This window comes from Kogia breviceps, chromosome 8 (genome assembly GCF_026419965.1).
Source record: "Kogia breviceps isolate mKogBre1 chromosome 8, mKogBre1 haplotype 1, whole genome shotgun sequence".
In the NCBI taxonomy this organism is placed as follows: Eukaryota; Metazoa; Chordata; class Mammalia; order Artiodactyla; family Physeteridae; genus Kogia; species Kogia breviceps.
This window is the reverse complement of record NC_081317.1, coordinates 89627227-89641013: the sequence shown is the minus strand read 5'-3', so window position 1 is coordinate 89641013 and position 13787 is coordinate 89627227. Positions and strand designations below refer to the sequence as shown.

Genomic DNA, 13787 nt, shown 5'->3' with positions numbered 1-13787 from the left:
GGACAAGGGAAAATGGAACAGAAGGGGAACAGATTTAAAAAGGCCATTGAGGGAGAAAGAGAAAGGTAGGAAAAGTGCCTGCCCAAGAGTAACATATTTCTTAAGAATCATTGAATATTTTGATGAGAAATCTCTAAATAAGAGCAGCCAGGAGACCAACTTGGATTGATTGGTAGTGGCTATCTGTCTTGGTAAGGACTCTGAGGCATGGATATTGATTAGTGATGTCTGCCATGGACACCCCTAGAGCCAACTCCATTAGAAATGGGTTGCCCTGTGGCTGAAGGCCTGCCAAGTCATGCCGTTCCGAGCTCAGCTGGTGCCCAGACTCTGCCCAGGCCTCAGACTGCAGATGGTCCATGGCTGGGCCCAGCCTGATCTGTATACATCATCAAAGATATTTGGGCCACCCCAAAGACCAAGCAGGGCTAACTCAGCCCTCAAAAGGCCAAGGAGAGCCCTTTGTTTTGTTGCAATGAACTTACATGAGACCAGCTGGTGAGTGCCAGCTGGAGCTGAAGATTCTGGAGCATGAAGCAGGGGCTTAGGGCTCACAGATGTCACACACCCTGGGGGCAGAGCCAGTGAATCAGCCTGTAGGCAGCAACACCGATCTCTCCACAGCAGTCAGCTGAGGAATTTCGACTAAGGTCAGGCATGGAAGGGCCTCTGAGACCATCCAGGTTTATCTGTACAGCTTAATAAGGCCTGCTTAATTAAGAACCTGTTACTTCCCTGGATCCTGAATTATTTCGGGACTGAGAAACATAGACTTTATCAAAAAAGCAAGAACCTGGTGTCTTCAAGCTCAAGTTGCTAGGCATGGGTCTGCGAAGGAGGCCATGAAGTCACAGCCTTGGCCCCTTCCCCAACCTGCTTTGGTGATTAGGACAGACAATGACGTAGACACCATCCCTTCCTGGCTGCAATCCTTCCATGCGTTTGAGCCTTGGGCCACTCAGAGCATTTTGGTGTAGCATGCAAAACTTCAGGTGAAATAAGGAACAATGCCAACTAGCACTCTAGGCCCTGTGTCTGAATATTTCGTTTTATAGCAGACTGGGTTCTTGCCATCTGTGGCCTCCTGGAGGGGCTGAATCTGTGGACTGATCGCTCAGGCTTCTTTTTTTGGTTTTGGTAAAAATTACTTCTAAGTATGAGGTAAGGTCTCTGCTTACTTAATGCTTTTCCTTAAACAGCCCCCCTGAGAGGCCCTGGGTTCTGAGTTGGCCCAGTTGTCAGTTTCAGGAGGCAAACGCTGACCCTGAACCAGAGTCTTTTGGCAGGGGTTGGGGTGGAGCGATGGGTCAGGAGGCCTGAGCCTGAGAGCCGCTCCCTGCAAATTGGCCTCATACAGAGCCCTGGTCCCAGCACTGGTGTGAGACCCACAGGGGATGTGGCACAAAGGAGGCCTGGGCCAGGCTGCAGGAGGGGTTCCTTGTGATGGGGATATGACCCCAAGGAGGCCATGTTGACCTAGGGCCTCCACATATGGCCGTGTACTGCCCAAGGGGACAAGTGGGGGCTGAAATCGAGCCAATGCATGGCACAAAGCCCCAAGCCCTGGCACAGGAGTATGGCTGCTTTTTCTAATTTTTATGAGGTATCTGATAGGCTTATTTGCCTGGGAGTTCAAGAATCAGAGAAGTGAGAAAGGATCTGCTCAGGCAAGCATAGCAAAGGGATGGAGTAGGAGGTAGGGCCACAGGTGGAGGACCTTGAATGCCACACTGAGAAGTCTGCACCTGATTGTATGGGCAGCTAGGACCCCAAGGGGATGTCAAGGGGAGGGTGGGACTAGACCACATCTGAGGCCTTTGCTGCTCAAGCTGGAGTGAAATTCAGTTCCTATCCCCAATTATATGCGTGGACTATGTGTCTGGTGTGGAAAAGTTGTGGCCAGCGTCCCAGGGAGCTCACAGGCTGGGGGTGAGAGAGCCTCAGGCAAGTGTATCTGTGCTGGGATGTGCTCAGTGACTTGAGGGGGGCAAGAATCAGTGTGGAGAAGAGGAAAAAGAATCAAAACTCTGTTCCTCTAAATGAGCACTTGCTAATTGTGAAGGCACTGGGCAAAACCCTTCATGTGGGTTACCTCATTTTATCCTATCAACAGTCCTAGGGGGTACAAGGTATCAATATTATCTTTACAGATGAAGAGAGTGAGGCTCAGAAAGGTTAATTAACTTACCTGAGGTCACACAGCATACAGGGAGCAGAATGAGAACTCAAACTCCCGTCACCCTGACTCTAGAGCCTGTATTCATAATCAGTGTGTGATGTGGTACTCTTACTCTTCCTGACCAATTCAGTCTGAACAGTACTACAGCCAGGAAAAGAGCCTCATCTCTCCATAGTAACAAGCCTGGGAGTCCCAAATACTCAGACCTCGTATGCCATGAGAACAGCGCTGATCTATTTTTGAATGCCAGGTTATTGTATTTATCTGTCAGGCTTTCAGTTGCAAAAAACAGATTCCACTCTGGCTGGTTTAAGCAGAAAGTGAATTTATTAAGGAATATTGGGGGCTCCCAGAATCTCCAGGAGGACCAAAGAGACAGGCATGGGACACACAGCCAGGAACAACACCAGGGCTGCCCTAGCATATACACCTCCACTGTTGGTACCCGCAAGCAGCCTGCTCTGTGCTACTGCTTGGGCTGGGGTGCTTGAGAGCTCTGCCCTGCCTCTGTACCCACCTCCAGCAGGTAGAGTATGTCAGCCCACTTCCTCAAGCTGCTCCCCTCCCAACTGAGGTCAAACTCAAGAGATTCTAATTGGCAGGGCCCAGGTGACGCCCCTGTGCCCTAGCAGCAAAGGCAACTGGGAGAATGAGTTCTGACTTCTAACTCAAAGAGGCAGGCCTCATACCACAGAAAACTCTGCAAACGTTAAGAAAAGTTTAAACAATGTTGGGCTGTTACAAACATGAGAAATGGCCCCTGCTCTGCCCAAGTCTGTAACCTGGGGAATCACGGTCAGGTCATCAACCAATCTGGGCCTCAGTTGCCTCAGGTGTAAAATGAGGATAGTGGCCACTGGCAGCTTCATTCAAGCGGGAGCCGAACATGATGCTCTCTTGAGGCCCGGAATGCAGTGATCCCACTTTCCTGAAGATGAGTGAGATGCCAGGCTTGTTCCGCCACAGTCTTGCAAATAAGTTCCAGGCCCGCTCCCATCTACCAGCCAGCCCTTCCCCCAGTGTCTTCAGGGCTTTAGCTGAAAGAATCCCACTGGGCTGGAGAAGTAGAGTATTTCTGCTACTTGGGGAGGGTGCCAGTGGGGAAACCTGCTCTGAGGTGCCTCTGTGCTCTGCTAGATCAGTGGGAGCTGTGGAAACAGGTGGGACCCTCACACACCCTGCCTACACCTGGATGAGCAATGCCACCTAACGAAGCTGCAGGAGAGCCTCCCTTCCCGCTGAGCCTCCTCCACAGGAGCTGCCTGCGGTCTGCCCAGGCCGGGCCCAGCCAGGGTGGCCGGGATCCGGCATCCCTTTGGGGCCCCGGGCAGGCGGGGTGGCGGGCTGGCGGCAGGAAGAAAGGCCGCTGCGGTCAATTAGGATTAGAACCGGAGCGCCTGTGGCCACTGTAAAGGGATTAGAGAGCAAGTAGGAGCCCGGAATGACTGTGTCAAGAAGTAAATTGATGATAATGTGAATTAGAGAGGAAAAATGACAGAAGAAAGGACAAGTTTATTCTAGATGGAGGTCTAATGGGCACCAGGAAGACAGAGCGCTTTGTGAGGTGATGTTTTCATTTCTCACGGTAAATGCAAGCGTTTTTGATTTTTGCCATGGGGCCCTCGCCCTGGGGTCGCTGGACAGCCTGGCCGAGAGATTAGGCTTTGAGAGGGAAGCGAGTCGGAGCCCAGGGTGAGAGCTGGCCCCTGGGAAACTCTGAGGCCCGAGCCAGGATTTCCTTTCCCTCTCCCCTGTGGTTTTCCTGCTCCATCTCTGGGAATACTTCAGCATGGCGCTGGTGCCCGTACCTTCCGGAACAGCACAGCACAGCAAGGCACTGCTTGCTCCCCCATTGTCACTGCTGCTTGAGCCATTACTGCCTTCCTGGGGGCTGGGGAGGGAGAATTATACCCACTACATGGGGCTGGGTTTGGAGGGGCGGTGGCACATGCTAATCCTGCCCTCTTGATTACCTCCTAGCAGCGTGACCCTGGGCAAGCTACTTATTCTCTCTGTGCATCAGTTTCCTCATCTGCTAAATGGGGGCAATACTAGTGCCTACCTGATAGAATTGTTGTGGAAATTAAGAGTTAAAGCATATAAAGGGCTTAGAAAAGTGTCCATTTCCAGAGCACCTTCACATCCTTACCTCGTGGTGCCCTCGTATAGCCCCACTGTGACCCCCCCCCCTTTTAGAGATGAGAAAACTGAGGCTCAGGGGAGTGAAGCCACTTGTCCAAGTTCACTCAGCCAGGAGTGATAGAGCCTGACTGGCAATCTTCAGGCCTTGGTGCCCAGTTATGGCATCTGGGAGAATTGCCAGGATTGGTTTGGATTTGGGTGAGATTTCAGAATAAGTAGGAGTCACCTCCCCTGGGGAATTAAGAAGCTTACTATTCCTGCCCCAGCAGACACGTGGTCTACAGTGGCTGACAGGACCCCAGGTGCTATCCACTTGGATAAACACGGCCCTCTGACATAGCTGTACAGGCTGTGAACTGTGTCATGGCAGAAAGAGTCCTGAACTAGCAGCCGACAACCAGAATTCCACGCCAGACTCTGACCCTGAGAGGCTCTGTGGCTTTGGGCACATGAGTGGTCTGTTGAGCCTCAGTTCTACCACCCCCAGCCCCACCTGTAAAAGGAAGAGACGGCCTAGTGTCTCTAACTTCTGTGGTTCTGAGAATCTGCTCGTCCCCTTAGTCCCCCAGACCCTTTTGTCCCTGGAGAGGAGTTTGAACATAGAGCAGGGCTCCTGCAGGCCTCATCCAAAGCATGCAGTTAAAGAGAGCAGCTCCGAGACAGTGGGAAGAACCCAACATTGGTACAAAATGCCCCACACTGGCTCTGTCTGGAGGTCACAGGAAGCAGGGCTGCCCCCTGTCCTTCGCCCACGTACTCATATCCAAATCTTCATGTCCTCCAAGTTCAACCCAGCCTGCTTCCTCCAGGAAGCCTGACCCTGCCAGAATAATCTTGCATTCCCAGAGCTCTTTTCTCAGAGCTCTGATCCCCTTCCTGACTCTGAACATTGGCCTGCATTTGTTCATTACTGCCCAGTGCTGCACCCAGTAGGGTTGGAAAGTGAATGAATGAATGGGCAGGGCCTTTACTATTGTTGGTTCACTCAGTGCTGTTGCTCATTTTCTCAGCAAACCTAGCCAAGCACGTGCCACGCGCCGGGCTCCAGGCTGGGGGCTGGCGACGGACACCGAGCAGAGCAGAACCCAGCCCCTGCCTGTGTGGGGCTCTCCGTGCAGGCGAGGGGGAAGAAGCACAGACAGAGATGATCAGAGCCCGTGGTCCAGCCTGCAGCACGATGTGGGCTCAGGTCAGGGGGCATCCCAGAGGAGGAGACAGGGGCTCTCGGACTTGAAGGAGGCGGCACTATTCAGCAGACAGGAAAGGGGGTGAAGGTGCAGCCAACGTGTTCCAGGCAGGAGGCAGAGCGTGGAAAAGGCGCGGAGGCGTGAGAGTTGGATAAAATGGGCTAGCTCTACCTGTCCCGTAGGATTACATCAGACAACGTGTATAAAGGACATGGCAGGGTGGGGCAGGAAGTGCTCAGCCTGTGGTACCTGCCATTAGGCCTCTGGTATATTTGAGATGGCTGCAGAGTGTGATTTTGCAGGAGCGGGGTGCCTGGGAGTGAGCTGGAGGGGTGGTGGTCCTAGAGGGAAATCCAGAGGTCGGCAGGGCTAGGTCACAAAGCTTCCACAGGCTAGACTACGAAGTGATGACTTTTCATCATCTTGCTCAGAAACTGGCAAACTTTTTCTGTAAAGGGCCCAATAGTACATATTTTAGGCTTTGCAGGCTGTGTGGTCGCTATTGTAGTACTCAGCTCTGCAGTAGCAGCATGAAAGCAGTCACAGACGATACAGAAATGAATGGGCAAGGTTGGGTCCCAGTCAAACATTAATTACTGAAACAGGCAGCGGCGCAGGGGTGGGAGGGGGGCGGGTGGATTTGGCCCCGGTCTGCCCACCCCAGCTCTAGCTGGTGAGGAGGCCCTGAAACCTACGACCAGGCAGCAGCCCTGATCAGGGACTGAGATCTTGGTGAGAGAGGACAGTGGCCTGGACTGGGGGAGGGGGAGGAAGGGACAGAGGCAGGGGACACTGGTGGAAAGGGGACCCCCGGTACGGAGCTGGGGGCACAAGGTCTCCCTCCAACCTCTGTGGCCTCTTCTGTCTCTTCCAGGCTCCCCGTACTATTACAGCGCCGCTGCCCGAGGAGCTGCCCCGCCCGCAGCTGCCACGGCCTACGACCGTCACTGACCCCAGGAGCCAGGCAGGCGCCAAGCACTTATGACACATATTGCTGAAGGCCACAGCCTCCCAGCCCCCTCCGAACACAGCCAGAGGGGCCCAATGAGACCGTCCCCCAGCAACCCCCCACTCGCCTGAAACTCCCTCCCCCTTTTCCTTCCAGGGACTCTGGGCTTCCATGGTAGGGCTGTTGGACTTCTAGACATCTGTCCATTTCTAAGAGTCCGTTGATCAGCTTCTCCCGATGTGACTGGGTCTCCACAAACCAACAGACTGTTCTGCAGACAACTGCAGCCCCAGCCCAGCCTGCCAGCCCCCTAGCTGTCTGACCACCCACCCGTCTTCCTGCGCCAGGCCTGGAAAGGAGTTTTTGCTTTTGTTGCTTCAACAGCACCAGTGTAAATACCTTACTGCTTTTTTGTGGGCCCGAGGGTCCAACTGAGCAGACTGCCCAGCCATTATGCATCCAGCACTCCTGCCGTGTCACAGGATGACTTAGACCCGTGCACAGAGCATCCCCTCTGCTCTGGGTGCCCCCTGAAGGTGTGTTTGGAGATGCCATTGAGACTAAGGATGCCCACCCCCAGGCCCCAGCTCCCTGCTACTTCTTTAATATCTGGACTAAGAGTCTCATTGAGTTGGCTTTGCTCTAAGCACCCCCCACCCCAAGACCCCTCCCTGGCTTCCTGCCCCCATTTCCCTGGGCCCAGTGCAGTGAGAGCAGCTCTTTTCCATATCAAAGGACTCAAAAAGAACTGTCTAGGAGATTCCTCAGCTACTGTTTTAAAGTAAGATGTCGTCCAAGGTGCTGATTGCATTGTGGACTTGGAATGTTAGGGCTGGACGGGACCCAGGAGATGATGGTCCAAGGCGGGCCTGAGGCTCTCCAGACCCCCAGCCCCTGGAACCACTGAACTGAACTGGGATGTGTTTTCTGAGGTGTGCCCAGGCTCAAATCACATTGGACACCTACCATGGACACTTCTCCCACCCTCCAGGATGCCAGTGAGTGGATTCTGGGCAAGCCTGTCCCTGCCACATAGACAATGACTAACAAAAAGGACTTTGCCTGGGCCAAGGACCACAAACACCTACAGCAGTCAGCCAGAACTTCCTGACCAGCCCCTCCCCGGCCTCATGGAGCCTAGTATGCAGCTAGGAACAGAGGTGCTCTGGTGGGGGCGGGTGCCTGACTTGCATAGTGGGTATCTACCTGTTGATGCAAGGGGCTGTGATGGTCAGGGCCATGGCCAAGGGCCTCGGGAGCCTGGAGTGGGAGCTGGGATAACTCACTGTGGGCTGGAGTGGTCAGAAAAAGCCACCTGGGAGGATCTGGGGGACACAGCAAAGCTTCCTGGAGAGAAACAGGACAGGCAGTGAGGAATTGGTGTGTGAACTGGGAATGGTTTTGAAGTGGAGGTATCAGGGCCACCATCTCTTTGCCTGGGGCCTCAACTCCTTGCACAGTATCTCTTGCCAACTCAGAACAGACAGGTAGAGGCCCCATCCAAACATGGACTGAATTACCACAATGACAGTGGACTTTACCCTCTCCTGTGACAGTGTGCCTGATGTCTGCATGTCACCAAGCTGGCAGAGAGCTGGGGCAGAGAGAGCCCGCACTTGAGGTTATCAGGCCTAAGAGGTCTTGTCCTGGCCGCACCTCTGCCTGCCTTGCTGTGCATCCTCAGGCAAGACCGTTCACCTCTCTGAGCCTCAGCTACCTTGGTAGAACAGGGTCCCCTGCAGAATTACCCGACAGCTCTCTCCTTCCTTTCTCCCCGGGTGCTGAGGCTGTGACACAGGCCTCTGGGCAAGCCCTCCACGTCCGAGCAGGCATAGTGGGGCACCGGAGTCCTGCTAATGTTCGGACCAAGTGAAAAACAAGAGCACCTAGCGGGGTGAAACTCAGCTTTGAGGAAGACCTAAGTCAGCTCCCCTTAGGGGAAACTGAGGCCCAGCTCGGGGAAGCCCAGGACCATGCAGGAAGACAGAGCGGACCTCCTCTGGCCACCACCAAGTATCCCCCCGCCCCACAATGCCCCTACAAGGTGGTGGGATAGAAGAAGAAACCGAGGCTTAGCAAGGTGGAGTCCCCAGGCAGTGACTGGTGGAGGTGAGGCTGGGACTCGGCCCCCTGACCCCTGGCATGTAGCGATGCTCTCATCCCTGGGGCGGGAAGTTGACAGTGAGGGCAGCAGGAGATGGTTCTGAGCCACCACTTCAGACGAGGTGTCCTGGAGCTGCTAGAACTGCCGAGGAAGCCCAGTCACCCAGGGCAGCAGTGGAGCCAGTGAGCTCACTGCAGGCATACCCACCGCCCTGGAACCTGCTGTGCCAAGAAAGGAGGCAGCTGGGGCCAGAGCTCACCTCCAGGAGCCCAGATGAACCAGCTCCAGCCTCCACCTGCCGGGCAAGGTAGGAGCAGATATGTTACCTGGACCCTCCCACCTTCCCTCCCTTCCAGAGAAAGTGGTGGAGTCTGGGGTCTGCTGCATCGGCCTCTTGGCCTCTGGCACCCACATCCTTGGATCCTGATGCTCCTATGGTCTCAGGCTGTTGGGAGGAGGTCAGCCTTCCCTGAACCGGCTACCTAAGGCACACACCGTCCTTCCTCGGCAAAGCCCACCTGGCCCCAAGTGCACCACTCTCCCCATCCTGTTCCTCCTCCTGACCTGTGATGAGCTCCCTCCATGCCTTTCCTCTCTCCCCTGAGGCTCTGCAGGTCCTCAGATTGCACTTATATTGATTACTACCACTTGATTCCTGGGCTGCCAGGCAGAAGCACAAGTGCACACGGACGCACATGCATGTTGCCCCACATGTACCTGCTTTCACCAGCTGAGGTCCCCACGCTGCCCGAGGAGCTTCCTGGGAGCTTGGAGAGGAAGGTTCCAAAGGACACAAGCCGTTGAGTAGATGCCAGAGAATTCTGAAAGAAAACACAAGGCCAGGGCTTTCACCAGCATTGTGGCAGGAGGCCTGGGGCATTCCTCCATGGGCCTACAGCCCTGTATTCCAGCTCTTTTTGAAGAGGACATTGTAGATTTTACGAAAATTTTTCATACCATTAGTCTATCTGAAACCAAGAAAAATCTGATGACGTATCAAACCCAACGTCCCTTTCCCAAGGCGCCTTAGTTAGGGTTAGCCCTTTCATAACTGATGCTTGTACGGTGCTTTGCAATCCTTGACCATCCCATGGCACAAAGATCACAATGCCCATTTTATAGATGGAAAAACTGAGATTTAAGGCTCACATGGCAAAACAGAGGTAAAGAGAATTCTCAGATTTCCAGGCCTCATTCTCTCCAGATTCATGCTCCTGTCATGGGCATGTGTGGCTTAGAAACACCCTTCAGTCCCCTAGAAACCCCCAGACCTGCAATGAGGAAAGAAAAACAGAGACTCAGAGGCTGGCCTGACGTAGGGGCCAGGGGGTTGGTAGCTTTGCTGGTCCAACTTGATTCCCATTAACACTGAAAACTGCAGAGTCTTTGCCAGATTCACACCAACTCTTCTGAGGTTTCATCCTGACTCATTCCCTGCTGTGCCTGAGACTCAGAGGGAGTTGGAGCTTATCCAAGGCCACAGCACAAGCCCTGACAGGGCCTGGATGTGGGCCCAGCTCTGACTCCCAGGGTCCAGGGCTCCAGCCTCATGAGCTGTCCCCACACTCCTCTTGTCTTTGTCCTTCTTGCTGTGGAACAGACTTCAAATCTGGCTGTGACAATATGCAGCAGTCTCCAGATTCAGGCCATCAGGGGTGCCCAGAGCCCTGGGAAGCACAGATCACTATCTCAAGGGCTCTGGACCAGCTGCTTCCCAGGCCATGCAGGTGGGGTGACCTTGGCACTTCTGCAGGGCACTGGCAGCCTGGGCAGTGGGGGCTTGCCCTACTCAGTGGCATTCAAGTGTGAAAACTTTTAAAATGCTCTGTCAGCCAAAAAAAAAAAAAAAAATCTGTGGGTAAAATTTGACCCACGGGTCACCAGCTTGTGACCCCCATTCTTTGTCCAATGCCTCCTTTCTTCTTCACCTCCTTGTCCTTCATTGCAGATGAAGGACATCGGGGGAGATGGGAGCTCAGAGAGGTAAGAGATGAGGTTCAAGTTGTCCAGCAAGTCAGTGTCAGGAACAGGCACCCCCAGTATCTACTCTCTCCCTCCCACACGCTGGGCTCTTGCAGGCTGTTTGGGCTTTGCACGCAGGATGGGTAGACCGTCGGAGTGGGTAGGGATAGGGGACTGTTGGCTTCGAGGGGAGGTCAGTGCTGCCAGCATCTTTCACATGCCCAGGGAAGAGCCCCAGATGTGGCCACAGGGCGCTGAGGGATGAAATCCCTTTATGAGAAATCACATCCCAGAGCCCTGCCTTGGCAGCCTCTGACTCCAGCCACCCCTTTCTGGATGACATTTCAGTTAGAATTTAGCTCCAAGCCATGGAGAGGCAATCTTAAAAAACAAGCCAAGCACTCCTGACAAATACCTGGAAACAAGATATGTCTGAGACACAACTGCCACAAGGGTAGAGGAAAAATCCAGGCCCCTGGATAGGCCAGGCCCAGGGCAGAGTGGGTGGATCCACAGCACCGGGGGGCTAGACCAGCTCCCTGGCGGCCCCGCTAGAAGGCAGCTCTGTGGCCTTGGCCTCTCACCCATTCAGGAGCCCGCCTCTGACGGTTTCCAGGCACGCACACCAGTGCTCCTGGAGAATACATTCCTTTAGTTCTTTTGGCCTCGGAGAGGTCCAAGGCAAGTGCATTTCTTAAAAGGTAACAAAATACATTACTGGAAAGTTGGACAGTCAGGCCATGACTCCTAGCCTGCATTCTGCCCCACCTCCTGGCAGCCCCTTTGGCCCCTTGTCCCCTGTTGGTCCCCATACCTCAGGATTTCCTCTTGCATATTCATGGCAGAGCCGAGGTGTCGATCCACCTTCCCCACTGTCAGCGCGGCTGTGCCTCCAGAATGGCTGCCAGGTCCCAGGGGGCCGACTGGGAGCGAGCCCCTTGCCTGCCCGCTCTCCTGACCAGGGACCTGCAGCTTCTCTGACACGGGCTGCTTGCCAGGAGCAGGCAGGCACCAGCCTATCTTTCATTCACTGTAATTTCTCAACACTGGGGTCCCATTCCTGGACCCCCCGGATCAAAGGGGACCTCAGGGTCACGTCCCTGCCATTCCAGAGTTTCTATCCCCATGTTCCCAGGGGTCCTGTTTAGCTCATCTCCAAGTTAAGGGTACACATAACTACCAGTCAGTAAGTCTATTCTTATTCCCACATCTTAGACCCCTGAGCCACATGAGGAGAAAATGCAGCAGTTTATCTATTTTTTGAGGGAATCTTGATGAATTGTAAAAGGGAGTCAGTCTCAGGTGGTATATTTGGCCTCTGGGCAGGAGGGAGAGGGAGGGCGGGAATCCTGCCCTTCAGCTTCGGGCAGCTCTGAGCCTGGCAGGGAGAGAGAAGTGTGTGGAACAGCATGGGGAGGGACCCCTTGGGAGTTATGTGCCTCCCTCCCTGACTCTGAGGCCTGGCTGGAGGAGGCCCAGCTGCAGCCTCACCCATCCCAACCTGGGCCCAGCCACTCCTGCAGCCAGAGGGGCCCCTCACCCCCACAACTACCACGCTCATGACCACATCCCTCATCTTCTCCAAAAGCACCGTTAAGAACAAGTGATTTTGGATGATGGATTTTTGATTTACAAACGGTGCATTTCCCTTGGAGTGGAACAGAAAGGAAACCATTTAATGGCTCCCTTATTTTCAAGCATGAATACATTTTAATGAAACTATTTTATTGTATTTGAGGAAATGGAGAGTTGAACAGTCCAACCAATCAATAGCCAATTAATTGCTATAAAGCTAAAAAGAAAATAAATAAGTCCTGAGTCTATTTTAAACACCCTGCAAAGCTCAGAGCCTCCAAATCTGGCCTCCCCCTCCACACGTGCCCAGGTGAGTGTACACACGCACACACAGGCATGCGCACCCCGACACCTCAAACGTACTTGAAACTCAGAGAAAGCACTGAGTCTCCCTCATGCCACTTCTTACCCACTCTTCTCACCTTTGGTCAGAGGAGATGAGCAGACCTGGCAGCAGCCCATCCCGGGGCTCAGGAAGAGGCAGGCCCATGCCCTGGTCCCAAGCCGCCAGCACAGTGTGGCGTAGCGGGCGGTGAGGCCACACTTCTCGGCCCCAGCTTCCAGGCCTCCAAGTTTGGGCCGAGTGGAAATCTGACTCGGGTTTTGCCCTGACTCTTGCTGGAAGATGCTGCCCTGGTTTTTCAGTCTCTAGTGGCCTTGGACGCGGAGTATTTGTAGAAATGCAGATTACATTGCAAATGGAACTCTTTGCCAGGAAGACACGTGGATTTTGCTTTTCATTCTTTGAAACAGTTGACTTTGTCTTAGGGACTGACCTTCCAGCATCAAAGAAATACATATCTACTGTTACCGCCAAAGTTTGTGATGCCTGCATAGACGCTTACTTGTAAAAAAAAAAAAAAAAAAAGTACAAAAAAAAAACCCCCACAATTGAATTGCCTTTGAAAGTAGGAGATGATCTGTCTCCAACAGATTGAAAAAAAAATGCTTCTTAAAAATGTGTATGTTTTGTATTCTTTTTTTCTAGTAGAAAATAATTGACTTGAAATATTGGTGGTTTTTTTTTTCTTAGTGATGTGTGTTGCTTTTGTGTGTAATAATATTTGAATGTAATTACAGCAGTGCCAATTTGCCAAAGATGTTGGACATATTTTTCTTTTGTTGGGAGGAGGGCAGGGGCTGGGGGTGGGACTTGGGAGAAAAGAGGGGTGGGATTTTGGTTTCATTTTTAACTTTTTTTCTTGTCAAACCTGGAATTTGTGGTTTTATTCTAAGTTAAATGGTTGACTGCAACACATTTATTTTAGGTTAGTTGGAGAAACCTGCAATAAGATTGGCGTAGTTTCAATATCTGTGTGTCTTTTCATGAGTGACTGTTACTTGTGAAGAATTGATTTTATGTAACCTTTATGTGAGATAATTATTTGTAAATATTTGCCATAATTTTATTGGTTCCTAAAATAAAAGTAATTTTTTAAGTTCAGAAAAAGAATTTGATCTCATTTGTTTTTACAACTTCAGAGATGGTCTTTGACAAAGCCCATTGGGCTTGTGGGGAATTTTATTGGCTCTCCTGATAAAATCAGGGTCAGAACAAGTCTGCACAGCTAGAATGGTGTGTTGTGGCTTTGGACTGTGGCCCGGGCAGGGGCAGGAGAGGCAGATTCCCCACCCTTGAGAGGTTCCAGGCAAGTTGCCAGCAGCCGTGGCAGTGGGGAGTGATGGTTG

At 52.8% G+C, this 13787-nt stretch overlaps 1 protein-coding gene across 1 annotated transcript in view; it reads left to right on the top strand.

Moving 5' to 3' along the window:
• Positions 1-12934, top strand: part of PAX5 (paired box 5) — a 182811-nt gene extending 169877 nt beyond the window's left edge. The window contains exon 10 of the mRNA XM_059073272.2: positions 6383-12934. Coding sequence (XP_058929255.1) covers positions 6383-6459 — 77 coding nt within the window. The 3' untranslated portion in view covers positions 6460-12934. The remainder of the gene's footprint in view (positions 1-6382) is intronic.
• Positions 12935-13787: the final 853 nt, after the last annotated feature.